This window comes from Danio aesculapii, chromosome 3, assembly GCF_903798145.1.
Source record: "Danio aesculapii chromosome 3, fDanAes4.1, whole genome shotgun sequence".
NCBI lineage: Eukaryota > Metazoa > Chordata > Actinopteri > Cypriniformes > Danionidae > Danio > Danio aesculapii.
In genome coordinates, this window is record NC_079437.1 from 29,001,140 (window position 1) to 29,028,201 (window position 27,062).

At 36.8% G+C, this 27,062-nt stretch overlaps 1 protein-coding gene across 3 annotated transcripts; it reads right to left on the reverse strand.

The window, feature by feature from the left end:
• On the reverse strand, positions 1–26,715 carry grna (granulin a). Of its 3 annotated transcripts, none has more exons than XM_056453570.1 (21): positions 26,655–26,715; positions 26,250–26,325; positions 24,480–24,617; positions 21,246–21,383; positions 21,040–21,168; positions 19,647–19,731; positions 16,836–16,942; positions 14,252–14,402; positions 14,056–14,160; positions 13,845–13,954; positions 13,577–13,730; positions 13,401–13,501; positions 11,047–11,200; positions 9,104–9,213; positions 8,839–8,992; positions 7,868–7,977; positions 7,527–7,766; positions 5,255–5,530; positions 2,608–2,850; positions 2,284–2,532; positions 1–848 (listed from the first exon to the last, which is right to left on the reverse strand). In XM_056453570.1, the coding sequence occupies exons 3-21, from the start codon at positions 24,615–24,617 to the stop codon at positions 696–698; spliced, it is 2,907 nt and encodes a 968-aa protein (XP_056309545.1). In that variant the 5' UTR covers positions 26,250–26,325; positions 26,655–26,715; the 3' UTR covers positions 1–695. The 3 variants fall into 3 exon arrangements, with proteins under 3 accessions (XP_056309545.1, XP_056309544.1, XP_056309546.1); XM_056453569.1 differs by having other exon boundaries at positions 13,401–13,510; XM_056453571.1 differs by lacking the exon at positions 5,255–5,530 and having other exon boundaries at positions 13,401–13,510.
• Between the last annotated feature and the right edge of the window lie 347 nt (positions 26,716–27,062).

Genomic DNA, 27,062 nt, shown 5'->3' on the forward strand with positions numbered 1-27,062 from the left:
TACACAAGCATTTCTCTTTTTATTTCTCCATTTCAGCTGACAAGGATTCAGATCTGTTGTGGAAAATATCCAGTACAGAAATGCTGAGAAATCTTTAAGTTATCTTTCACCAAGATCAATCAATATAACTATTAAAAGCCATTCAAATCAATGAAGAAAAAAAAGTTACGCACACACACTAGAGTAAAGACCAAGGGAAATTACAAAGAGGATATGGTAGATTTTCATTTAATACATTTCCTTGTCAAGGGTGATCTAGTCATAATCACAAGACTGCGTGATGTCTGAAATAATGTAACCTTTAAACCTGACATTTCCACATGCGAGTTATTATGACAGATCTGCCACTAGAGGTCATCTATGCTTCAATACGTTACATCTTTACACCATTTCAGAATTAAATGAATCCTCAGACAGCGCTAAGCAGTAACGCTGGTCATTTTATGAACACACTTTACAAAAATGACACATACTTCAAAGGTTCAAATGGCTAAAGCGTAGTTAGTATTAACTTTTAGGCAATGGAAACTTACCAAAATCAGTCCTTATGAAACATTTTCTTCTGCAAATAAATTCAACCTTGTGCAATTAATCATCTGATTATCACTGATTAGTACATTGAGGAATGTAAAATGTGGAAAAAACATCAGACACTTGAGCATGTAAGTGTCTGAGTGGGAATAATCTGTGTTGTATTATAGACTTATGGCTCGTTTATTTTTGGAGAAGAACAACTTCCAGTTGACCCAGTTGCTCCAGTCCAAGTCTCCGGCTGAAATACAGGTGCCACCCGGCCCACATTTATACCCCGTGGGACAGCAGTGTTGCATGTCATCACAGCACACCGCCTTCACAGAGAGACAGAATACAAAGGCGAGGATAGAGTTAAGAACAGCCATTTGACTGAGATAGACACGTACAGTTTGCTGCCATTTGAATTAACAGTAAAGTCAATAGAACTGAGATCAGAAGACAAGTGCTCATTTCCATTCATCCAGTCTAAAGATATTCATTCTTTGACGTGGCTCTTTTTTTACTCATTGTCATCTTTAAATGAATTCAATGTCTGTTTAGAATACAGATGGATTTCTCATTTAACCACCACTATAAATTCCACATATAACTGAACACTGTTTTAGGAAAACATTCAAGTGTTCACTTAGAAATGTAATATTTCTGTTGACACAAAACAAGAAGATATTCTGAAGAATGTTTGTTTATGTAATAACAGTAATTGGTGTACTACAATATTAGACCTCACTGACTTTCATTACATGGAGATAAAAACACGTTCAGCAGAGTTCACTGCTTATTTCACTTTTACCTTTGCTTGTAATTTGAGTTCTTTGAGTTAACTGCTCCTTTCAAGTTTTACATTCAGTGACTGCCAACTAGTTTAAAATTACTAAGATAACTTGATAATTACTAAGATAATGTGTGTTTCTCAAGTGATACATGTACACACACACACACACACACACACACACACACACACACGCACACGCACACACACACACACACACGCACACACACACATGTCTGTCGGATCGTCTTCCGGAAAATGTTAGATAATCGTGTTTTGCATTCCGGTATTTATTTTAATTGATCCGACATTAACTTGTGTGTAGTGAATACCTGCTTGTGTCTGTGTGTGTGAGAGAGAGAATGTTAATGAGTGTAAGCGAAGCAAAGGCTGGATTGTGTGTGCGCACATACAGATGACTGTAGTCACCACGCACAAGTCAAAGCAGAAGGCACCAATCAGCTTTCTTATATTTACAATCACTCTCAATGGTTGGTGATTGTTTCACACGCAGTGAGCAGCGGAAATAAATAACGGCATAGTGGCTTACCTAAATATTTGTATTTTCAAAATGGTAAAGAGGCAGTCAGAGGCTGTGGGTTTCTTTTGACCACCCCTTGTCGTTTAAAAGAATATCACAATGGCGAACGCGACAAGTATAAAAGCCTCGTCCGTTTCGCGAGGTGCGCGCGCAGTCAGTGGAGGTGCATGATGCGGTGCCAGGCTAAAGTATAACTCCAGCTTCAATGAAAACAACAGAAAAAACATGCTTGCCTTGGGAAAAAACAAGCTTTGGTGGACATGATCCCTAAATTATGAGAAAATAAAATTTTGGGTGTTTTTACCTAAACATTTAGAGACAGAACAGTAGTTTAAAATAGCCATGTGTCTGCCTTACTAATGTATTTCTAATAGTTAGTATTTATCAAATGCAAAATAACGACGTGAATGTTAGAAATTTAGAGTGCTTTATCCCTTACCTTTGGAGACGGGCAACATCCCCATGTGGTTTGTGAAGTTGGACAGCAGGTCTCACCATCATTACAGCTGAATCCACCACCACACTGAACGTCCTTCACTGTAACACTCGGCTGTGGTTTGTTGCTGCGGATGTGAGTGAGTTGAATTATTTCCACGTACAGCCAAGTGGTCTTTACACAGGAGCGTCTGTGCAGGTCACATTTGTAGCCCTCAGGACAGCAGTGCTTCTGGTCTGGGCAGCAAACAGCCTACGGAATACATGTGGTGAATTAAAAGTATTGAACATGAATAAATATACACATATGACAGGAACAGATTTTTACCTCAGGAAAAGGGCAGCAGCCCGTTTCTCCTTTAGACAAAAGGCAGCAGGTCGAATCTGCAGAGCAACTCGACTGTTCATCGCATTTAACAGCGCCGAGATCCAACCTTGGAGCTGGTGTGCTTTCAGCTGCGATTTTATTGTACCAGGGGATCACCACATCTCCCTTAATACAAGACACACTGCTCATGTTACACTTATAGTGAGCCGGGCAGCAGTGCTCTCCATCTGTGCAACATACAGCCTGAGGAAGAACGGGAAATAGTGTCATTATAAAAACAAACCATTTGACATGAAGCAATAAGCTGATTTAATATTGTATTTGTTTCGATTTGCTAACACAAATGGCACATCATTCAAAAAGACAAGGGAAAGATTTTTAATGCCTTCATAAGAAGTCATTATTCTCACCAAAGCTGCATTTATTTGATCTTATACCAACGGTCAGCCGAATGATAGATTCTGATTGGCTGAAGAACTTTGTAAGGTCTGCCTTGTATTTCCAAATCACAGCACTGAAATATTTCAGCTATTTCACATCAGTACACACAGGAGAAGTTTGGGGACAAAGTCTTGACAAATATCTTGAAATACAACATCTGAACAGTGTCTTTAGGTGTGTTAAGCGTAGTACAAGCAGTATTATTGACTCAAGTCCATTAAAATTAGTAGAAAATAATGTACATGTGGTGTGATGAGGTCCTTTGGAGTAAATAATTTTTCTAATAACTTAACAACTATTATCAAATAGGTTGTTTTAAAAAAGAATAAATATTGTCATGTGTTACAAGATCTTTCAGAAATCGTTGTAATTTGAAGATCTTTGAAGTACAGTTTACATATTTTTGGGAAGGAATGCGTGGGGACCATGATTAAAGAAAAATTGTTAACTCATACCAATGAGGCGCTTTTGTTGGAAAAAAAATAAATGAAAGAGAGAACCCAGTCCAGGAGACTCAAAACAAGCAGAATTCCTTTATTGAGACGTGTTGGTTAATCTGCAGTCATACAGCGCCTTCAAGAAGTCTACAAATCTGCAAGAGCTTCAGGAGTCTCTTACAGGTCTGCAGTCTGCGAGTTTTATCACAAGTCTGATTCAAGTCTAAAACGAGTCTATAATATGTTGTTAGGAGGAGGGGAGTGGCTAGGGGGAGATGGCTAAACAAAGCATATAAATGAAGTAGGTAGGTAGGTGAATATACTTGCCAAGCCACTGACCACACAAGTTTATCAACAAAAGGGTTTCTTTGGCCTGCAAGTATCAAAGACAAAGGCGCAGTCGTTAAGACTCTACCCATAGCATTTGTATCAGTTTGGCTCAGCACGTGCTCAGGAAACAAAAGGATTAAGGTCCCTCATAGCTGTGCTGTTACAGTTTAGAATGAAATGATGTAATAAAAAAAACAAAGAATATATCTTTTCATGGATGGATGGATGGATGGATGGATGGACGGATGGACGGATGGACGGATGGACGGACGGATGGATGGATGAATGGATGGATGGACTGATGCATGGATGGATGGACTGATGCATGGATGAATGGATGCATGGATGAATGGATGCATGGATGAATGGATGAATAGATTTTTATTCAAAACGGATGGATGGATGGATTATACTAGATAAACTAGATTATGTAAATTTATATTACCACACTTTATTTTAAAAGACCTCAGTGTATCACCAGCAGCCACTGGTATTTATTATGTGTGTGTGTGTGTGTGTGTGTGTGTGTGTGTGTGTGTGTGTGTGTGTGTGTTCTAATCAATTGTGGATCCTTTCACAGGCCTGAGGTCAGCTTTGTACACCCTAGTGGCTGTTTAACTATGCGTTTGTATGCTTGAGATATTGAGATATCGTTCAGAAATTTTTCTAGTCCATCTGTCTAACCATGAGGTTAAAACACCAACAGTTGAAGTAATATTTCTGACTTCAACTGTACATGTATGATTAATGATGTTATGTAAGAGTATAAGTGTTGATGTTTTGAGATTGAATGCTGAGTGGCCTACGAACTCATTTGCGAGTGTTGAAGCTGGCTTCTGCTGAAGAAACTGCAAACTATTTTCAGTAAACTTTCTTTTAAATAGAATCTCTGAATCCGACTCTTTTTCATATGACAGACTGGTGATTTTTGGGTTAAACTGTAAATATCTGAAATTTGTAGCTCCGCCTTCTTTTGCAAAGAGGACTGGGAGCAAAATCTCATTTGAATTTAAAGTGAAAGATAATCGTGACCAAAATGGCACAATTATGAATAAAGCCTAAAAGGGGCAGTTTCAGAGTGATAAAACATTATTTGTGTGAGCTGAAACTCCACATAAGGACATCAGAGACTTATTTTATATCTTGTATATCTTGTGAATGAAGCTCTCACATTGTTTAAAATATCTATCTAACCCCAGACATTTAAACAGTTTGTATTTAGTGTCTGTTATCAACTGGGTCATGACTGTGCATGTCTGCTACAGGCACAAGGAAGTACCTGTAAATAAACTTGCAAAAAAATGCAAAGTCATGATGGAAAAAAACAGAACAACCGGTTCCATTGAACAGCAACAACCTGCAGAACATGTTTTTCCTAGAATTTAGGAATGATTAGCACTAATAAACATCCATTTTTTATGCAACAGAGTCAGACTCACATTAGGCAGTGGACAACAGCCCCATTTGTTGGTTTTTGCAATAAGACAGCAAGTGGTGTATTCTGGACAGGATGTTTGAGCATCACATGGAACCCTGTTATCGTATTTCCCCACTGTCACTTTCACTTCCTCATGCTTTTTCTGTTCCTCTTTAGCGGAGGCTGGGATAAGGACAGACATTGGCACAGATGTGCCGTTGCTTTTACAGGTTAATGTTACAAAGTCACAAGAGGTGCCTTGAGGACAGCAGTGGAATCCGTCCCCACAACACACAGCCTGCAGGCAGAACAGGCTGACTTTTAGTAACTGTTTTATGATAACATGTGCATCATTTGAATGTAAAAAAAAAATTGTCTAAAATGTGCTTTTTATGGGTATTTGTGTTTTGTTCCTTTTGCAAAACAATATGATTACAATTACTTTCATTTTAGTTTCCACCATTCAGAAGTTTAGGATCAATTAAATTAAGTTCAATTCAATTCAATTCAATGGACTATATGCACAGCTAGTGTTTTTCAGCCAATGATACACTTCCGGTAAAAGCTTCATGTGACTATTTTCAATTTCATAAGGCTCCTTTTACAGCATCGATGTTGTAATATAATTACAATACATTTAGTTAAATAGACTTAAGCATCCATTTAGACATTAAAGCGTAAAAAGAGACAAAGACTGTTTAAACGCAGGCGCGACATTAGCAGCAGGCTAGAGCAGAAATTCCATTGAAAATACTGGGGTGATCCCCTTCCAACCACCTTTATTCAATGAACCAGAGAGATGATGTCTTTACCTTTTAAAAATTAGATACTCTTTAAGAGGATTGAGTAAACAATTCTTTAAGATATGGCACCCCTTTATTAAATATGTTGACCATATTAAGCAACACCCTACAAATATATATGTATATATAATTTAATTAATTAATTTTATTTATTTAATTTAAATGTACTTATTTTTGTTTTGCTTTATTTATATTTTTTGTTGTTATTATTATTATCAGTAATATTGCTATGTTTCTCCAAATACTTGTAATTTTAGACTGAAGTGATCGACAGCTTTGTTTTGTTCTATTCTAGGTAAGGGTTATAGTGTTTGTAAATGAATAGATTTATAAATGAATAAAAAAATATTCAAAAGAAAATACTAGAGTAAAAATTAATTTCCATATTTTAAAGAGTCGTGGAAAAATTAAATTTAATGCAGTGCTTCTTGTTTGGTCTGATGCCCACTTGAAGATTTTTTTAAGAAATCAGATCTTAAACACTGAGATTTTGTATGGGATGACAATTAACCAGAAGCCCTGGGACTGGCTGACAAATTAAAAGTCTGTGTGCATATACCCCGTTCAATTCAATTTAATTTAATTTATTTCATTTGAACTTAATTTAATTCAGCAGGGAAAAGCATTTAAAAAGTTACATTTAAATGCTGCTTTTTAAATGCTTTCATTCATTAAAAAATAAAAAAATGTATCACTGTTTATTGACAAATACTGCAAAAGAAAAGTTCTCAACACTGCTAAAAATAATACTGGTTCTTGACCACCAAATCATCATATTTGAATGATTTCTGAAGGATCATGTGACACTGAAGACTAGAGTAAATTTAGCTTTGACATCACAGGAATAAACTGCACTTTAATATGCCCAGTATACAAATAAACCAAGTATCGTTTCTACTGTACATGTGTTATTTTCTAATGATTTAATAGACCCGAGTCAATAATACTGCTTGTACTATGTTTACCACACCTAAAGACACTGTTCAGATGTTGTATTTCAAGATATTTGTCAAGACTTTGTCCCCAAACATCTCCAGTGTGTACTAATTTGATATTAACGGCACTTTAATACGTATACAAATAAACCAAGTATCATTTCTACTGTACTATAATCAAATAAATGCAGCCTTGATGGGCAGTAGACCTGCTAAAAGAACATCACTGTGAAAGAGGTATGGAGGGATGTCACTATTAGTGATAAAATTCAAAGTTGAAAACGGAGTATGTATTTCCTCATTTGGATACGCACGCAAGATTAGATTAAAAATATGAAAAACTTGGGACTTGTGGAGCTGCGCATCGATGAATTTGCTCTTCAGTGTTTGGTCTTTCAGCAGTGAATAATAAACCATACTGAACTGAACTGAACTAAACTTCAACTCTGAACACTAGACGAACACAGATTCAATTTACTTCTATGTGAAGCTGCTTTGACACAATCCACATTGTAAAAGCGCTATAGAAATAAACATGAGTTGAAAAATACCGTACCTGAGAGAAAGGACAGCAGCCCCATTCTCCAGCAATGTTCTTACAGCAAGTACTGGATTCAGGACAACCGTGAGTAGCGTTGCAATTCACTTTCCCAGATGGCCTCTGACCTGCTCTAAGATGGACAGGCACCTTCTTCACCCAGGGCACAGAGCCTGAAGGGTCATCACAGGACTCCGCAGCTATATTACATTTCTTACCATGAGGACAGCAGTGGGTGAAGTCTTCACAACACACAGCCTGCAGAGAAAATCAACACACACCTCTAACTTCAAATCCTTACCCAGAGTTGTGTTTTGGGTGTTGTATGAGACGAAGCTACTTGTTAATGTGTGATTTACCTCAGGCAGAGGACAGCAGGCCCATCCTCCATCTTTAGTCTTACAGCACGTGGTTTCATCAGGACAGGCTGTAGTGTCGTTACATGGAACATCTGTAGACACTGAAGAGGCTAGAAATGATACAAACAGTATAAGAACCAATTAAATAATTTATATTATACCAAGCCTGCACAATATATTGTTTTAGCATCGATATTGCAATCTGTGCATCTGCAATAGTCACATAGTCTGGATCACAGTTTAGAACACATAAGATTTGTGAGTCAATGCAGAGTTTAACCATACTACAGTGAACGTTTATCATTTGCACGTGTATTTTTAAGTCCTGTGACTGGACGAGAACTTCAAGAGACTTTAAAATAGGGATGGGCAAACTTGGTCCTGGAGGGCCGGTGTCTTGCAGAGTTTTGATTCAACACTAATCAAACACACCTGAACATGCTAGTTAGTGTCTTCAAGATCGCTAGAAAGCTATAGGCAGGTATGTTTGATTTGGCTTGGACCTAAACTCTGTAGGACACCAGCCCTCCAGGACCAAGTTTGCCCATCCTTAGTTTAAAACATTTGGGCACAAATAATTGTACTGTTTATAATATTAATAAAGATACTTTTAATTTGATGAATAATACAGTGAAGACTATACAGTGCTATTTTACATTTGATTATTAAATATCTGTACCTGAATACTGATAGACTCCCAAAAAATCCCCAAGTACTGTTTATTTCACTTTTACCTTTGCTTGTAATTTGGTTTATTATTCTATTTTATTATTCACTTTCCTACAAAATCATCCCAATCTATCTAAATTGATTAATTCTTTCCAAACAAATCTATTCAGGTTATCTGGTGAAACTGTATTCATATCACAATATATAACGCAGAAAAACTAAATATTACAATGTCAGATTTTTCCAATATCTACCATTTTTTTACAGTGTTTCAATGCACTGTTTTCATGGTGTTGAAGTACCTTTTGTAGCAGCCACTTTCTGTTTTCTGATTGGATGGACGGGCACCTTCTCCACCCAGGGCACAGAGCCTGAAGGGTCATCACAGGACCCCGCAGCTACGTCACATTTCTTACCATGAGGACAGCAGTGGATGAAGTCTTCACAACACACAGCCTGCAGAGAAAATCAACATACACCTCTATCTTCACCCAAACATAACTCAGATTTAGGATTCATAGTACGGGATGGAATCTGAATGGATCTACTTGTTAATGTGTGATTTACCTCAGGCAGAGGACAGCAGGCCCATCCTCCATCTTTAGTCTTACAGCATGTGGTTTCATCAGGACAGGCCGCAGTGTCATTACAGGGAACATCTGTAGACACTGAAGAGACTGCAAATGATAGAAACAGTTTCTGAATACACTGATGATAAGATTCCACTAAAATTATATCTTTCTACTGAAAATGACAGAACAAATTCAAAACCCTTGTATTATATTGGATTTCTCTGAACAATTCTTATGTAGCTTGTAGCTCATACTACAGCTTACACTCCCAGGTGAGTAGAAACTCCATCCCCAATTGCTTCACCACACGGACTACTTATACAATCTTTGAGCAAAGTTAGGGAGGATATGGAGCAGGTCTTGCTGGTTTCACCTTACTAGCCCATCCTGACCTGGTTCCTTGAACGCAACATCCTTGCAAAAGCTCCTCCTCAGAGGATTCTAGTGAGAAAGAACAACAAACCATGGCCAAATCCTGAAGGTACAACTCTCTCTTTTCTCCAAGAAAGTTTGGTTCTGAGGAGATCACTACCAACTTATATGTCAAAGTCACTTCTATTGCCATCGTCATTGGGGAAGCATGACCTGATTACCTCCTATAATGCCCATTTCAGGTCTCTCTGCTGTCCCAGTAGCTGACTTTCATGTTATTCTGAACTCCTGGCCTGGATATGTGCCCAAGGTTCCCTCCACTCCCTTGAGGATCAGGTGGTAATTCTGCAAGCACTGTCCTCAGAAGAGGCAAACCCAGCCTTGGTGTGTTGTGTCTCATTCACACACTGTGCACATTTTGTGGACCACAACACAAGCTTTAGAATGTCTGAGCAGCAGTTTGTCTGCTTCATAGGTCAGCAGAAGAAACAGGCTTCTCCAAAAAAAGATTGTCACGGCTAGATCAGGGGTGCCCAAACTCGGTCTTGGAAGGTCGCGTCCTGCATAGTTTAGCTCAGACTTCCTTCAACATACCTGCCTGGAAGTTTCTAGTATGCCTAGAAAGAGCTTGATTAGCTTGTTCAGGTGTGTCTAATTGCGGTTGGAACTCTGCAAGGCACCCCTTGCATTAGATAGTGGATGTCATCACCTTGGTGTACCAACCTCAAGGTGAGGTTTTACTTCACACAAAGTGTTGCATTTTCCTGGATGTGAGTGCACAGAGCCTCTCTGACAGAGACCTCTAGAGCTGTGGTCTGGGTGACACCTAATGCATTCATGAAATTCAACAGTCTCTGAATTCAGCTGGTTTCATCATGTATACTTGGTAATAACACGTAATTTGGGAAGCACTGCCTCAGAGTCTCACTTGCAATGCCATTCTTCTTCACCAGAGGATATGATTGCCATTTCGTGCTCTTCTAGAAGTTCAAAAAGCAGATTTTTAATGTTTCTCTGGCACCCTCAGTGGAGAGGTTGACATCAGCCCCAGTACTTGTGTTAGCATGCCCTATTGGTCAGTCCGTGTACTTGGCTAAGTGTTCCATTTGTTGTAACGCCCTAACCAGTAATCCTATGTGTAACAATTGTTTCCCTGCTATTAAACAGTTGTCTTTCACTTGACAATGTTTCCTTTGTCTTGCCTATAGTATCCTACCCCTAGGGGCCAACCTATAGAGGTTTCCATTTGTAGCACTTCTTCACTAGGGTCAGTCCCATATGTGTATGCCCACATTTTCTTATTAAAATTAAAGTAGATAGTTCCGGTACTTGATTCTGACTGGTTGAATCATGTTCTAAACTGTTTTAAATTACTCACTCATACATTTTCTTTTCGGCTTAGTCCCTTTATTAATCAGGGGTTGCCACAACGGAATGGACCACCAACTTTCTTGCTGTCAGACGATTGTGCTACCCGCTGCGCCACTGTGACACCCTTTAAATTACTCAATAGCCAATAAAACATACAGGGCAAATTGATTGAAGGAACTAAAGTTTTTAAAGTACCTTGTGTAACCGCCGCTTTCTGTTTTTTGATTGGACGAACGGGCACCTTCTCCACCCAGGGCACAGAGCCTGAAGGGTCATCACAGGACGCCGCAGCTAAATTACATTTCTTGCCATGAGGACAGCAGTGGACGAAGTCTTCACAACACACAGCCTGCAGAGAAAAATCAACACACACCTCTAACTTCACCCAAAACACAACTCTGGGTCAGGATTTGTTACGATGTAAAGATTGACGCTGTGTTCCAGACACCCTCTGAGATGGGAATTTCAGCAGTGAAACATACCACTTCCATCCTAAATGCATTAACTCCAGTCAATGGTGTGTCACATTTTCACCAGATGTGAAGATTTCATAACATTTGAAAAAACCCACCTTCTCCGACACGCACGCACGCACGCACGCACGCACGCACGCACGCACGCACACACGCACAATTGAAATTGACCTGTAGAAATCTCAAAATTCAGCCCAGGTACATGCGATGTGTTTGTAACCTATGTATTCTCTTTCTTTACTTTATCCTAATTTGTACACTTGTATATACGCCCCTTTTCAAGACACTAGACAAACTAAAAATGCCTTAATTATGTTTTATGTACCTCTAAAAGTGTCATGTCTGGTATTATTCTGTTTCATACATAATCCTACAGCTCATGATCTACGAGGCATGATCATAACTTATACGGCTTACATTCTTTAATGTTCTGAGTTAATGTCCCTTCATCTCTTCAGGGCGAATCCTCCTCATGCATAGGAGTGTGCCAGAGACAAAGAAAATCTCCCTCTCAAAACTTTTCCAAGAAATCATTGGTCAATCAGTAGAAAATGGGTGTGACTTGAACAATAGTTAAAACGCATCTACTCCCCAAAATCAGCGCAGAAAGGTCCCGGCAGAAGGTCTTCGCAGACCGCGTTTCTGTACCCACGTGACTCGCCTGAGTCCACATTTCTTATTTTACTGCAATTTAAACTCAGTTTAAAGTTTGTGTCTCGCATATCCTCCAATCTGCGTCGCAAGCTCCACACATCGAGAAAAGACTTCATCTTCCAAACAATCAGAGAAACTTGCGCGACAAGAGAAAGGCCGAACCAAATTCTGGTATTTAGTCATGCGTTTAAGGCAGTGTCCCTTTATCAAAAAGGTGTTTTTTTATAGTCTTGCTGGTTCTTAATAGTTGTGTGGAACTGAGTATGATTTGCCATTCTTTTACCTAAATTCTTTTACTTCCTCATTTTCTTTCTTTTCTTTTGTTTTTGTTGTTATGTTTTGTACCTTTGTTTGTTATATGTTAGACTAGTCAAGAAATTACGCTATAACCACGTTGGATCGTCTTTGTTTTGCCTCACAGAAAAAGCCACTTTAACGACAGAGCCTTGCTACAAGCTGATTAAGTTTACTAAACTATTCATCTACTTCACAAGTAGTAGTTATAAATCCCTTTCTAAATAAATAAATAAATAAATAAATAATTACAGAGTCTGCTCAGACGAGAGAGTGAAGTCACTGTTATATTTATTTAGTTAAATTAACTATAAAGTTAATTCTGAATATCTATAATTAATAATAACTTGTCATTATAGATGATTAATATTCATAGACTGAGCTAATTTCGCTACACATTTCATGTTGTTGTGCCAATCATGGCTAAAACTGAAATAACAGAAAATGCTAGCTTTCCTCTTTATACAGCTGACAAAAAACCAAACAGATCAAAAATACCATTATATAGGGGTTCTCCCACCCGGCCACACTTTACACTCTCAATTTGCAGACTTTGTAGCCTTCTTAACCCTTCTGGCTAGGCGGTTTATTCTTCTGAACTGGAAGAGCCTTTACCCTTCTTCTCATACTGTACTTATTGGATAAGAAAAAACATTTATTTTATGAAATTAGAGAAAATCAAGTACTCTCTTCACAGACCTAGCACTATTTTCATTAAACTGTGGGAACTCCTTCGCAAGCATGTCCAAACTTTTCAGCTTGACTCTATACCTTCTGATTGAGTCTCCACCCCCAACTCCCAGCTTGGTACTGGATAGCAGTTCTAGTCAGCACATTGTAGACCTGCATTTTTTTGTATGTAAGATTGCACTAGTGTATCTTTTATTTATTTATTTATTTATTTTCTTATTTATTTATTTATTTATTTATTTAGTTTGTTTGCTCAAAATACTCTTCAGTGTTTTTGCTTAATGTTTCATGTATATGTTGTCCTTTTTTAGTATTTTTATAATGTATACAATATAACTATATTTATATATAATGTATAATGTTTACAATGTGTAAATAAAATTTTGCTGTACAAGATAAAGATGTAATGACGAAGCTACTTGTTAATGTGTGATTTACCTCAGGCAGAGGACAGCAGGCCCATCCTCCATCTTTAGTCTTACAGCATGTGGTTTCATCAGGACAGGCCGCAGTGTCGTTACAGGGAACATCTGTAGACACTGAAGAGACTAGAAATGATACAAACAGTATAAGAACCAATAGAAAGTAGTTTTATACAGTAAACTGAATTGTACCTTGTGTAGCAGCCACTTTCTGTTTTCTGATTGGACGGACGGGAACCTTCTCCACCCAGGGCACAGAGCCTGAAGGGTCATCACAGGACCCCGCAGCTACGTCACATTTCTTACCATGAGGACAGCAGTGGATGAAGTCTTCACAACACACAGCCTGCAGAGAAAATCAACATACACCTCTATCTTCACCCAAACATTACTCAGATTAACGATTTATTGAACGGGATGGAAATGTTAAACTTAATCTACTTGTTAATGTGTGATTTACCTCCGGCAGAGGACAGCAGGCCCATCCTCCATCTTTAGTCTTACAGCATGTGGTTTCATCAGGACAGGCCGCAGTGTCGTTACAGGGAACATCTGTAGACACTGAAGAGGCTAGAAATGATACAAACAGTATAAGAACCAATTAAATAATTTATATTATACCAAGCCTCATAAAACATGTACATTGTGTAAATCTACAATTTTCCACACACCCCCTTGTTGTTCGGCAGGCAGCGTAGTCATTTGGTCGGTGGCAGTAGTAGTGCTTGTAGTGCCTGTAGGGCTAGTTGTAGTGCGTTGAGTTTCAGGCTTTTTTTCTGCAGATTTCAAAGGAGAGAGGTAAAATGCTGAATTATGTTGCTGTAAGTTAGATGAAAAAGACACTTAATGTCTTAAAATAAACCCTACGTTTGTGATCTTCCCAGTCAGCCCTAAGGCGAGCAGGGAATTTGTCCCACATGGGCAGCTCCTGGTTGGTGGAAGATACGCATTTCAAGGCCTTGATGTCACACACAGTGTCCTCTGGGCAGCAGTGGACTTTGTCATCACAGCATACAGCCTACAGAAAATATCCATTATCGAGAAAATAAAGCAGCTGAAATACTAGTTGTGTCCAAAAGTAATGCCCAAGCAGAAAATGTGCACATTATATAGCATTAATGACTCTACAGATTGAATTAAACCATCAAAATATGAGTACCTCTGTATCAGAAATGATTTAAAGATGTTTTTTTAATATTATATTTTTTATTTGGACCTTAAAGCAACACAAAGCAATACAAAAAGCAACGACAAATATACAGATAGAAAAGTAAAGCAAACAAAACAAAAGACAAAAGATTCTAAAGCCATCATTACATCAGTTCCTCCCGTATTATACATGGGTTAACAATGTTACACATATATATCTAAGCTAGGGGGCACAGGCAATATGGTGATCTTGCAGACGATGACAGGGTTATACATATAACTGTTATGCTTGGCATTTGACAGATAATAAAAAAGGGTTTCCAGGTGGCTTGGAAGCCAGCAATGTTATCAGATAGATTGTGTCTCTTTAAATGTAAAGCGCTAGAAAATTCTGAAAGCCAGGACTTAAAAAGTGGTTTTGATGGCCTTTTCTATAGACAAAAAATACTTTTCTTAAGCTAACACCCTTCCATATTGGACATCTTTTTTAATTTGGTGACTCAATGACTTTAATTTGATGATGAAAGCTAATAGTTAATAATATTAATAATATATTAATAATATTTCCTTGATTATCAGCCATTCTCCAGCACATTCCTTAGTTGGATGTTTTCTTCCATGATCACAAATCAAACAATTATCACAAACAAACGTTTATACTCTCCAAACACAAAGACACCAAAATGCCTAGACATGTAAATGTACAAAGAAAGTGAAAGTTTGATTTATGATTATTATTCTGTCCAGTTACGTTTGGACCCTTAACAAGTGGGAGGCACAAATGTAAACTGTTCAACTCCTACACTGTTCAACAGATTTGGATGTAAATACCGTCAAATTAAAGCTGACATTCTGCAGTTAAAGCACATCTTGTTCATTTAATTTCAAATCCATTGTGTTGGTGCATAGAGCAAAAATTGTAGAATTGTGTCAATGTCCAAATATTTATGGACCTAACTGTACATCAATATGTCTAAATTAAACTGAGGAGCATTTAGACAGACTGTCTAAAGATGAATTAACGGAGGTGGCAACACATTATGAAATTGGAATTAGAGCTTAAAAAAATCCTTTTAAAAAAACAGTTATAGGACTGATAGTAGCTTTAACAGATTTGAGTGTATTTACAACTAGCTCTGAGAAAGCTGCTGTGGTTCAAGATCCCGTAGAACAGGTTAGACCTCAAATAAATTTCCCTTCTTTTATTTATGAGCAGCAGTAAGATTTGTGACTGTAAGACGTAAGATGAAATCAAGCAAGGAGTTGAACAGTTAATTAGAGAAGGAGATCCTAGCAAATTGATTGCCATATCTGTTGTCTGATTGAAAAAGTGGCAGTATTTAATATCTGAATATAAATAAACATTAGGCCATTATATCATGAAGCCATCATTTGTTTAGCTGGGCATCTCCAAGCCAGATGGTAAGTACTGTTGCTGGACTACCGCAAGTTATAATATAACGTTACAAGTTAATTTAATGTCACAAAACCTGATTTGTCCGTTCACTATGAACACAGGATTGTATAAACACGATTAGTTAGAGTACCTTTGTTAGTAAATTTGACCTAATATTGGCAGCTGTCTTTGACATTTTGCGCTCAAGAGATTTCGGAATTGATCACGCCATTTGGTCTATATTCTTACTCTGTGATAAATTTCAGTTTTGGAAATGCACTAGTGTCCTGACATTTTGTTCTACTACCTCAGATTATGTAAGCAAAACTGCATTTAAATGGCTATGAGTTGGGCGATACTACAGTCTCATATCCCACCAATCCACATCAAAAGTTTTACTGATAGCATGATAGGTAGCATATTATCTGATAGGTAGCATATTTCATCATTAAAATGTCCAACCTATTTTTTGAATGGGAGGCAAAATTGACAGAACACCAGCAACTTTCCAAAGCCTTAGTCTCAGTGGTTCCAGTCCTGGCTGGGCCAGTTGGCATTTCTGTGTGGAGTTTGCATGTTCTCTGTTTGTTTGGGTTTCCTCTGGGTGGTCCATGTGCTTTAGGTGAATTGGATGAACTAAATTCACCGTCGTGTACGAGTGTGTGCATGAATGCATGAATGTATGGGTGTTTCCCAGAACTGGGTTGCAGCTGGAAGGGCATCCCCTGCGTAAAGCATATGCATTCCACTGTGGCGACCCCTGATACATAAGGGACTAAGCCAAAGAAATATGAATGAATGAAATGTAGGAGTTCCTGCTCAAGTGTTTTCTCGATAGTGGCTTCTTTATTCGTCTACAAAAATCATGTCACCACACATATTACTGTATTAAAACTGTGTCAGTACCTTTGGCATGGGGCAGCACCCCCATTGGCCATCTTCAGCCAGACAACATGTAGTGTCTTCAGGACACTCCGTTGTCCCGTTTCCACAAAGAACAGTCTGAACTTTTACTAAAAACAACCACACATCGAAATTACTCCAGTTAGTCATACTAAAGTAAAACTTCTTTAAAGCTGATGTTTTTATCAATATCAATCAATATCTCTAGTAGGGCTGCACGGCATCGGAAAAATCTAACATCGCGATCTATTTTTATTCTGCGATATATATTGCGACATGACTACAATTTCACAAGATGACTTAAATAACTATTTGGAAAGAATTCATCATTTTAATTTGATTGGGATGATTCTGTAGGGGAGTGCATAAAATATATGAAACAATCTACAAGTATAGAGAAATTCAATATAAAAAGGTACAAATTATATAAAGCAGTGTTTTATTGTTTTCTGATGTATTCAGGTATACAGTAATTGAACTATCACATATAAAATAATACTGCAAAGTCTTAGTTTTGTAAATAATTCTATTGACCTTATTCTTCAATGCGGAAGTGCGCTTATTTTTGCGATTGATTTAGAACTTCCGATTTAGCTGCCTATAGGAGAAATGACTTGGAATACTTAAAGGCAGAAAACGATCAAACTACTTGCTCTACAAACAAGTGTTTGGATGATTATGCAGCCAAAGCAGAATAATATAATGAGAAATTATCTGTTTGTAACATCAAGCAGCAGAACGAGCTGTTGTTAACGTCTAAAAATGAACGGAAGTGAATGAGATCGGAAGTCTTGAGTCAAAAAGATTCAACTGGCTGTGCCCGCTCATACACGAAGAATAAGGTGAATAAGATTATTCGTTATTATATTTTCAAAGTTACAATTTCTTATGCCTGAATGCTTTTAAAACCCTCGCACAGTCACAGGCCTCTTTTAATTGAACAGTTAGACATTAAAAGTTTTGAAATCAGTTATTTACAGCTAACCTTATTGCATATGCACTTAAAAGATCTTCCCTATGGCAGGAGAAATGAATCATGCACTGTTGTATGCTAGGATTTACAGTAGTTAACAGGTTTTTGTGCCAATATTTAAACCAGAAGTGACATTCTTTAGGCCTGTGTTAGTACATTACACACACCTTATCATCTTCTACGCTTGTGTGCAACCTAATTTGCATTTATTTCAAATATTCATTTAATTTCAAATCCATTGTGTTGGTGTATAGAGCCAAAAATTTTAGAATTGTGTCGATGTCCAAATATTTATGGACCTAACTGTACATCAATATGTCTAAATTAAACTGAGGAGCATTTAGACAGACTGTCTAAAGATGAATTAACGGAGGTGGCAACACATTATGAAATTGAACTTAGAGCTTTAGAAAATCCTTTTAAAAAAACAGTTATAGGACTGATAGTAGCTTTAACAGATTTGAGTGTATTTACAACTAGCTCTGAGAAAGCTGCTGTGGTTCAAGATCTCGTAGAACAGGTTAGACCTCAAATAAATTTCCCTTCTTTTATTTATGAGCAGCAGTGAGATTTGTGACTGTAAGACGAAATCAAGCAAGGAGTTGAACAGTTAATTAGAGAAGGAGATCCTAGCAAATTGATTGCCATATCTGTTGTCTGATTGAAAAAGTGGCAGTATTTAATATCTGAATATAAATACACATTAGGCCATGATATCATGAAGCCATCATTTGTTTAGCTGGGCATCTCCAAGCCAGATGGTAAGTACTGTTGCTGGACTACCGCAAGTTATAATATAACGTTACAAGTTAATTTAATGTCACAAAACCTGATTTGTCCGTTCACTATGAACACAGGATTGCATAAACACGATTAGTTAGAGTACCTTTGTTAGTAAATTTGACCTAATATTGGCAGCTGTCTTTGAAATTTTGTGCTCAAGAGATTTCGGAATTGATCACGTCATTTGGTCTATATTCTTACTCTGTGATAAATTTCAGTTTTGGAAATGCACCAGTGTCCTGACATTTTGTTCTACTCCCTCAGATTATGTAAGCAAAACTGTATTTAAATGGTTATGAGTTGGGCTATACTACAGTCTCATATCCCACCAATCCACATCAAAAGTTTTACTGATAGCATGATAGGTAGCATATTATCTGATAGGTAGCATATTTCATCATTAAAATGTCCAACCTATTTTTTGAATGGGAGGTAGGAAAATATGATCGGATAGGACAAATTGACAGAACACCAGCAACTTTCCAAAGCCTTAGTCTCAGTGGTTCCATCCTGGCTGGGCCAGTTGGCATTTCTGTGTGGAGTTTGCATGTTCTCTGTTTGTTTGGGTTTCCTCTGGGTGGTCCGTGCGCTTTAGGTGAATTAGATGAACTAAATTCACCATCGTGTACGAGTGTGTGCATGAATGCATGAATGTATGGGTGTTTCCCAGAACTGGGTTGCAGCTGGAAGGGCATCCCCTGCGTAAAGCATATGCATTCCACTGTGGCGACCCCCGATACATAAGGGACTAAGCCAAAGAAATATGAATGAATGAAATGTAGGAGTTCCTGCTCAAGTGTTTTATCCATAGTGGCTTCTTTATTCATCTACAAAAATCATGTCACCACATATATTACTGTATTAAAACTGTGTCAGTACCTTTGGCATGGGGCAGCACAGGCCTCAAAAAACACTTGCAAAATGATAAATAATAATCCAGACTCAACATTGCCTATTCTCGTGATGTGACTATTGCGAATGATCACATTGCGATATCGATGCTGAAACGATATATTGTGCAGCCCTAATCTCTAGCCCCCCTTTACTCTGTTCCATACCTTTTCGTTTGACACACAAGCTGCTGTCAGTACTGCATTCATAATCATTTGGGCAGCAGTGTTTCCCATCCGAACATGCAAGGCCCTGAAAATTACAATGATAAGCTATATATTCATACAGAAAAAAATATAGAATTGAAAATAATACACCTCCATTCATACACATGAAAATATGAGTGAACTGAATTGCAAGCTCTTCTTTACATAAAGATATGCAACCAACAGAAGACCAAAAATCATAGCAAAACCTCTTAATTTATTAATAATTGAAAAAAGAAATGCAAAAACTTCAAGGGTCAGATTTACTAACAGCTTGCTCCAGCATAAAAAAACTGCTGTCAGCATTTATTAATGACATTAAATGGATAGTCCATCCAAAATGAAAATTCTGTCATCGTTTACTCACCCTTGCTACAAACCTTTATGAGTTTCGTTCTTTTGTTAAACACAAAAGAAGATATTTTGAAAAATGTTGGAAACCATTGACTTTCATAGCATGTTTACAGATTTTCAGCTTCCTTCAAAATAACTTCTTTTGTGTTCAACAGAATAAAGAAACTCACTAAGGTTTGGAACCACTTGAGGGAGGATAAATAGTCAGTAAATGTTCATTTTTGCGTGAACTAGCTCTTTTAATTGAACAGTTAGACATTAAAAGTTTTGAAATCAGTTTTTACAGCTAACCTTATTGCATATGCACTTAAAAGATCTTCCCTATGGCAGGAGAAATGAATCATGCACTGTTGTATGCTAGGATTTACAGTAGTTAACAGGTTTTTGTGCCAATATTTAAACCAGAAGTGACATTCTTTAGGCCTGTGTTAGTACATTACACACACCTTATCATCTTCTACGCTTGTGTGCAACCTAATTTGCACTGTTCTTGGTAGATTAATCTCTTATGGAAATGAGCTGCTGCGTCTCATCTGAGGTCTTTTATTTGCACAATGCGAGTAGATCTCCTTTTAAATATTTTAATATGATTGAGACTAGTTTAAAGGGACCCCAAAATGAAAATGACCTCCGTCATGTGGTTTTAAACCTTTATGGGTTTCCTTCTTTTGTTGAACACAAAATAATATAATTTGAAAAATGCTGTTTGTGCACACCCATCGTCTACCATAGTAATAAAATAAAATATAATGGAAGTCAATGGGTGCCAGATACTATAATTTTACCATTAAAATATCTTCTTCTGTGTTCAACTGAAAAAAATTAACTAAATAAAACAAAATGAAGGGCAGGTAAATTCTGGCAGAATTTTCATTTTTGGTTGGACTATGCTATTAAGAGATTGTGCTTTTTCACCATCAATTTGTGGCCATTCAGTACACCATTTACAATAGCAGTAGCTTGTGTTTTGCGCTTATATTCCTGTAATAGTGTCACTTACCTGTGCTACTGGACAGCAACCGTATGATGTAGACATCAGCAGACAGGAGAACTCAGCAGGACAGGAGGAGCCGTCAGGGCAGCTGATGTCGCTTTCACTTGCCGGCATTGAGAAGATCATTCTGAATGACTGAGAAACGGGTTATTATTAGTGCATGACCATCAGCTATGAGTACTATCACTTACACTCTTGATATAATGTCTCACTTTGGGAAGGTCTGGCTTTTTAGCTTGTGTCCTGTCCGCAAATGGCTGTGTATGTGTTGCATTTGTACATGTTAAGTCCTTAACACTGCACAACATGCCTTCAGGACAGCAGTGCAGATGGTCCTCGCAACACTCTCCCTGCAAACACACACACAGGCATGTTTTAAGTACATTATGATGACTTCTCAAAGCCATAAGAGCTTATATATTGTAAAAAAAGACGTGTTCTGTCACTTAGTATCTAAATACATCCCTAGATATTTTCAATATTTACAACTTTGATGTGATTTATAAACTGTCTTCCTTGTGTAACAATTTCAACTTTTACTTTAATATATTTGATCCTCACTCCATTGACCTTATTCTTCATGTACAAGTGGGAGCAGCCATTGGATTTTTTTTGTCTCAAGACTTCTGGTCTCATTCACTTTCATTGATTTTTAGACATTAGCAACAGCTCAATATGCTGCTTGATGTTGCAAACTGATATATTCTTATTATATTATTTTACTTTGTATGTATAGTCGATGTACACACTTGTTTTTAGAGCAATTTACCTAATTTAGATAATTATGCACATAGTTAATTTACATAATTTGAAGACAACATGTTTACTTGCTTTTTTAAAGTCAACCAATTACCTAATCGCTTTTATTAAATAATATTTGTTATGGGTTGTCACGTTTAATGTTATTGGACAGTGGAGATTATAGGAAAGTGTAGGGATCAGGGAGAGGGGAAGGATCGACATAGGACCTCGAGCTGGGAATTGAGATTGAACAACGCAGTGCTACTGTACGCGTTGACACACTAACCACTAGGTTTTTGGAGCCGAACACCTAATAACTTTTAACAGTGCACTGCATGTTTGTTTATATAAAAAAGGTTTTGTCCAGTTATTTTATCCAGTTAGTAACATTTTTAATCAGTTTTTTTAACTAGTTAATAGTTGATTGTCATGATATTTACTACAAAAGCAAGGGGTGGTTCAAAGCTATTTTTTGTGGCAAAAACTCTATGAATCAACTGATTCAGATACTTATACAAAACAGTTTTTTTTAACAACCTGTAATTTCTATTCCTCTGACAATCTGAGGTTTACAAACTCAATTTATAATCTAAATCAATGGTCTCAAACTCAACTCCTGGAGGGCCACAGCTCTGCATAGTTTAGCTCCAACCATCTCCAACTCACCCCTGCTTAGTCTATAGTAGTCTTGAAAACCTTGATCAGTTGGATCAGCTGTGTTTGATTAAAGTTCCTCCTCTAAGAATTGAGTTTGAGACCTAGGGTCTATATCAGAGATGCTCAAACCAGGGCCCGTGGGCCAATGTTGTCCCAGGGTAACCTTTGATTTGCCCCCCATGACATCTGAAAATGGTTTAGAGATTGTCATTTCAAATTGAATGTACATTTACATTTAGTCATTTGGCAGACGCTTTTATCCAAAGCGACTTACAAATGAGGGCAGAATGTACAAATTTGTACACAAATGTAACCTTATATTTGTTTGTTTCATTGCTACAAAAAAAGTTATCTGAAATTGAATGTTTCAATGTAAATGGTGTAAATTAATCAGATTTAGTTTAAATTGTACATACGGTGGATAGAGGAAAATGCAAAGACTTTGGTGAGCGAATCAAGGGAGAGGCAGATTCTTCTTGACTGGTGTATTCAGCGTTGAACTCCAATGTGTTATAAACATGATTGTTTGTTTTATTCCAATATGTAATCATTAATAAAGTTATACTGCATTAATTAATACGATTCAATGTAATGCTTTCTATGTATTTTAAAATATTATGAAATGAATTAGGAAATTACCCATGGCAACTTTAATGTAAAATAGTTTGGCATATTTATCTTTGGCCCACAGCTGTCAATGATATTTGGTTTTTGGCCCTTCATACGAAAAAGTTTGGGCACCACTGATCTATATCATTAAACAAAAACAACAATTAAAAAATACTAATATATATAATTTATTATGGATATATTATTACAAACTAGATTGGTGGATATTAAAAGCAGTAACTCTAGAAAACTCACGAGTGCTCAGCAATTGTCTGAAATATAAACATCTGGTGATTAAAAAAATGCACACAAATACAAGTGATTAAGTGTATTACTATGTTTGGTCAAATAAGATGCATTACTCTTTACATTTATAAAAAAAAAGTGATTATTATTTATCTATAATGCCTATGGCTTTACGCAACTCTCCAGTTTCCGCTGCTGCTTTTGAATCTTCCGAGGATGAAGGGAAAATTTGAATGTGTTGAAACAGCTTATCGAAAAACATACACCCAGCAGAATGTCACATGAGTTAGACAGAGCAATAAACTCTAGTGAGATACAAGTTCCTCTATGCAAAACCATCGGCATGTATCTACTGATCAAACATAATAGGAACACTGAATAATCTTGGAGGGAAGTTCGTTGTGTTTGTCAAAACCAAATGTGATACTCACGGTTTTAAAGGTAAATAGAGAATTACTGACAGAGAATTTATTCAGAACTATAGAAATACAATGCATGAAAACTTTCTCTTGCCCTATGTCTTAACTAAACCACAGAATACAACAAGTGTAACATTTACTTGTGTAAGCATTCTGGCCAGTTCTCAATCTATCAAAAAAAAAAAATAATAATCTGTAAATACTTAATTTAAGTACTGGATCCAATAAAAGTTCATTAAAAAGTAATTTCTTTCTTCAGCTGAACACAAAAGAAAATATTTCAAAGGATATTAGAAAGCAGCAGGCATTGATTTCCATAGTCATAGTCCACTTCCAGTCCATTTATTTATGGAAGTCAATGTTTTGAGTTCAACAGAATAAAGAAATTCATAAAAAGTTCAAATGTTGAGGGAATTTGTTTTATTTTTGGGTGAACTTCCCCCTTTAACCCATCAGCATTCCTAAGCACTCAGCATAGCATGGGCCAACTGGTTAATCGAGTCCTGGTCATCTGATTAGCTTAATTTCTTTGAGCTCTTTGAATTGCAAAGTCATTTAATAGTGAAGTGGTTTGCATGTTCATACTATTGGAGTGCCTTATCATAGCATTATAAAATGAGCTGACAGTGTGGATGTGTAAGGAGTGCTAGTAAAGACTATCTGACTGAACGTAATAAAAAAAGACAGACCATTTCATCTTCTGTGTAACTGCCTTTTTAGTTCTTCTGATCTACTTCCTACCACCTAACTGCCTATTATGTATCAGTTTCTCACGTGATGGAAAGGGCAGCAGCTGAAGCCACCAGTGGGATCCTGGCAGCAGGACTGGCCTGCTTCACACACTTCATTATTGGGGCACTGCGAGCAAATAACCAGGGTCACCACAGCGAGGCCGACTGTCAGTCTCAACATCTGGATGAAAAGAAAGAGAGTTGAAATATGTCAGAAAAATGTGCAAACACAATGATTAATGCAGTGAAAAGTGAAAAAATAATCTTGCAATCGTAACAGTGCAAGTATAAAGTATTAAGTCTTGTATCATTTCCTCTTTCACATCATGAAATTGGAGGCAGATGATGTCCAAAAAACTAAGCTGACCTCTGAAACAATGACTGAAACTAACATTATAATTGTGTCACACAAAAAGTCAGCAAATAAAATCAGGTTATAAAGTTTATCAGTAGCTTGTTGCCTTATTTCTGAGCAGCAGTTGGAAGTATGGAATTTTATTTTCATTCTTAACAAATGGAAATACCCCTATGTTCGCCAAACCACATTTTACAAATAAAACTTTGTGATATTTGTTTATTCTTTTAAAAAACAGGAACTAATTACTTTTAGGGGATATTCTACCAGAAATGTATATTTTCACTTATAAAAAATGTGACAGGGCCTAACTTAAGCTTGTCGTCCTCCAATAAATCAAACAAAAACAAGCTTAAAATCATACAATTAATGATAGAACACATCCTTGATCACTGTCAGCTTCTCCTTCATCAAATGATGTCATGTCCGAGTCATACACTGTAAAACCCAACAGTCAACTTCATCAAATGAAATGTGTAGTTAACTCAAAGTTGACAAAGTTAATTCTACTTATTTGAGAAGAGTTTTGAACTCAGTGTTGAAGGTAAAAAGATAATTAAACACCTCATTACTTCAATTTAAATGGAGTAAGTTCACAGTACTTATATAGATTAGTTTTTTTTAACTCAAATGGTGTGTAGTAATCGGTTTCCTCAAATGGTTTGAGTTGCCTTAACTTATTGGGTTTTACAGTACTCAGTTGGTTTGAGTCCTCTTCATTTATTGGGTTTTACTGTGCTCAAATTGCTTCGTTTATTCAAATGGATTAAGTTCACAGTACTCATTAGGATAAGTTTTTCAGCTTAAATGGTTTGTTGCAATCGGATTCCTCAAATGATTTGAGTTACCTTAACTTTTTGGGTTTTAGAGTGTAGCCTTAAAAGTGTATCGCATGCATTTAATGTTAAATTTATTGCAAATGTGACTGACAGAAACACGGGGACAATTGTAAATTTGTTTGTATTACTGTATATATTTGTAGTATTAATTTGTAGAATTGTTTTCTAATTTCATGTTTTTAATCAATTGATGTGAATGATAACAACTTAAACTTGGTATTTCTGAAGTACTTTTTTTTTCTAAACAACAGTTTTTAGCATAACAAAACTATTAAAGCTGTAGGTTTAATTGGGCTAAAGATAAGGAAAATGACAGTGTTTGTAAACATTTGTAAAGTATTTTTAATAAAGAATGAACAATCTGAAGCAAAAGAATGGCATATTCCTTTACAGAACAACTCACAGAAATCAACCATCAGTCCATTTTAGACATTTTTGGGATGAAATACTTTTTATTCACTGTATTTATGTTTATTTCAGGGACAGATAATGTATGTTTCTGGTAGAACGTCCCTTTGATATTACTCTGTCAAATTAATCTCAAAAACATCATGTCAGGCACATCAACAACCTCTTCTGGAGTGAATTTAAGAGAGGAATGTGTTTTAATTCGACTTACTTTTTGAACAGGTGGATTTGTGACCAGCGGAAAGTAAATGATCAGTCCGTGGATCCTTATGGTCCAAGTTACCGATCTGTGTGAGCAGAGAATATAAATCAATTTGACTTAATTAAAACACCTCAGTTATTTTGCAACATGAGCATAAAATGCTACTAAACTATAAATTAATAGTACAACAACTACAAAACCTGAAGCTAAATTCTAGTTTTGACAAAGAGTTTGTCAGATTAATTCCCAATTCATTGAAGGAAATAAATCTCGTACAGCAACAAATGACGCGTGATGATGGAAAATGATCCACAAAGAGGAAAACACGTTTGGGCAAAACTTTTACAACGCAGTCTGAAAAAAGCTGAAGTAGCCTACTTTAAAGACGAATAAGAAAATATATTTAAGTCTTACCTTGTCTCCTCGCTGCCTCCCCACACTGTGCTTGAATTAATTAGATTGCTCTTAAATGTAAAATCCTTCAAAGCTCCGCCTTATATTAGAGGTTTGCCCTTGGTTGCTGTAGCTGTCAATCATTAACAGATGCGCGTCATGTGTTTTAATGTTTGCATATGCGCATGATGGCAATATCACGCAGGATAAAAAAATAGCCTTAAAAAGCAGTATGATAAATATGATTCACATTTATCTCTGAGTAAAAGAGTAATCTAAATAAATAATGTAAAGTTATGGATTACAATCATACTAGCATAGGACTCGTACGTATTAATATGCATAATACATAAATGCACACGTACTTAACATGAAAAAAACGGATGCCTAGTTTTCTTACGCAACCTTTTGGATATTCTTGAGTGTAAA

Bases quoted from the DNA above. Each gene is read 5' to 3' on its own strand.
- grna (XM_056453569.1), bottom strand. From the start codon at position 24,617: ATGTTGAGACTGACAGTCGGCCTCGCTGTGGTGACCCTGGTTATTTGC. The intron at 7,978-8,838 runs GTACTTCAACAC...TATCATTTCTAG, and splicing joins GAAAGTGGCTGCTACAAAAG to CCTCTTCAGTGTCTACAGAT. The intron at 849-2,283 runs GTAAGGGATAAA...CTCTCTGTGAAG, and splicing joins GATGTTGCCCGTCTCCAAAG to GCGGTGTGCTGTGATGACAT.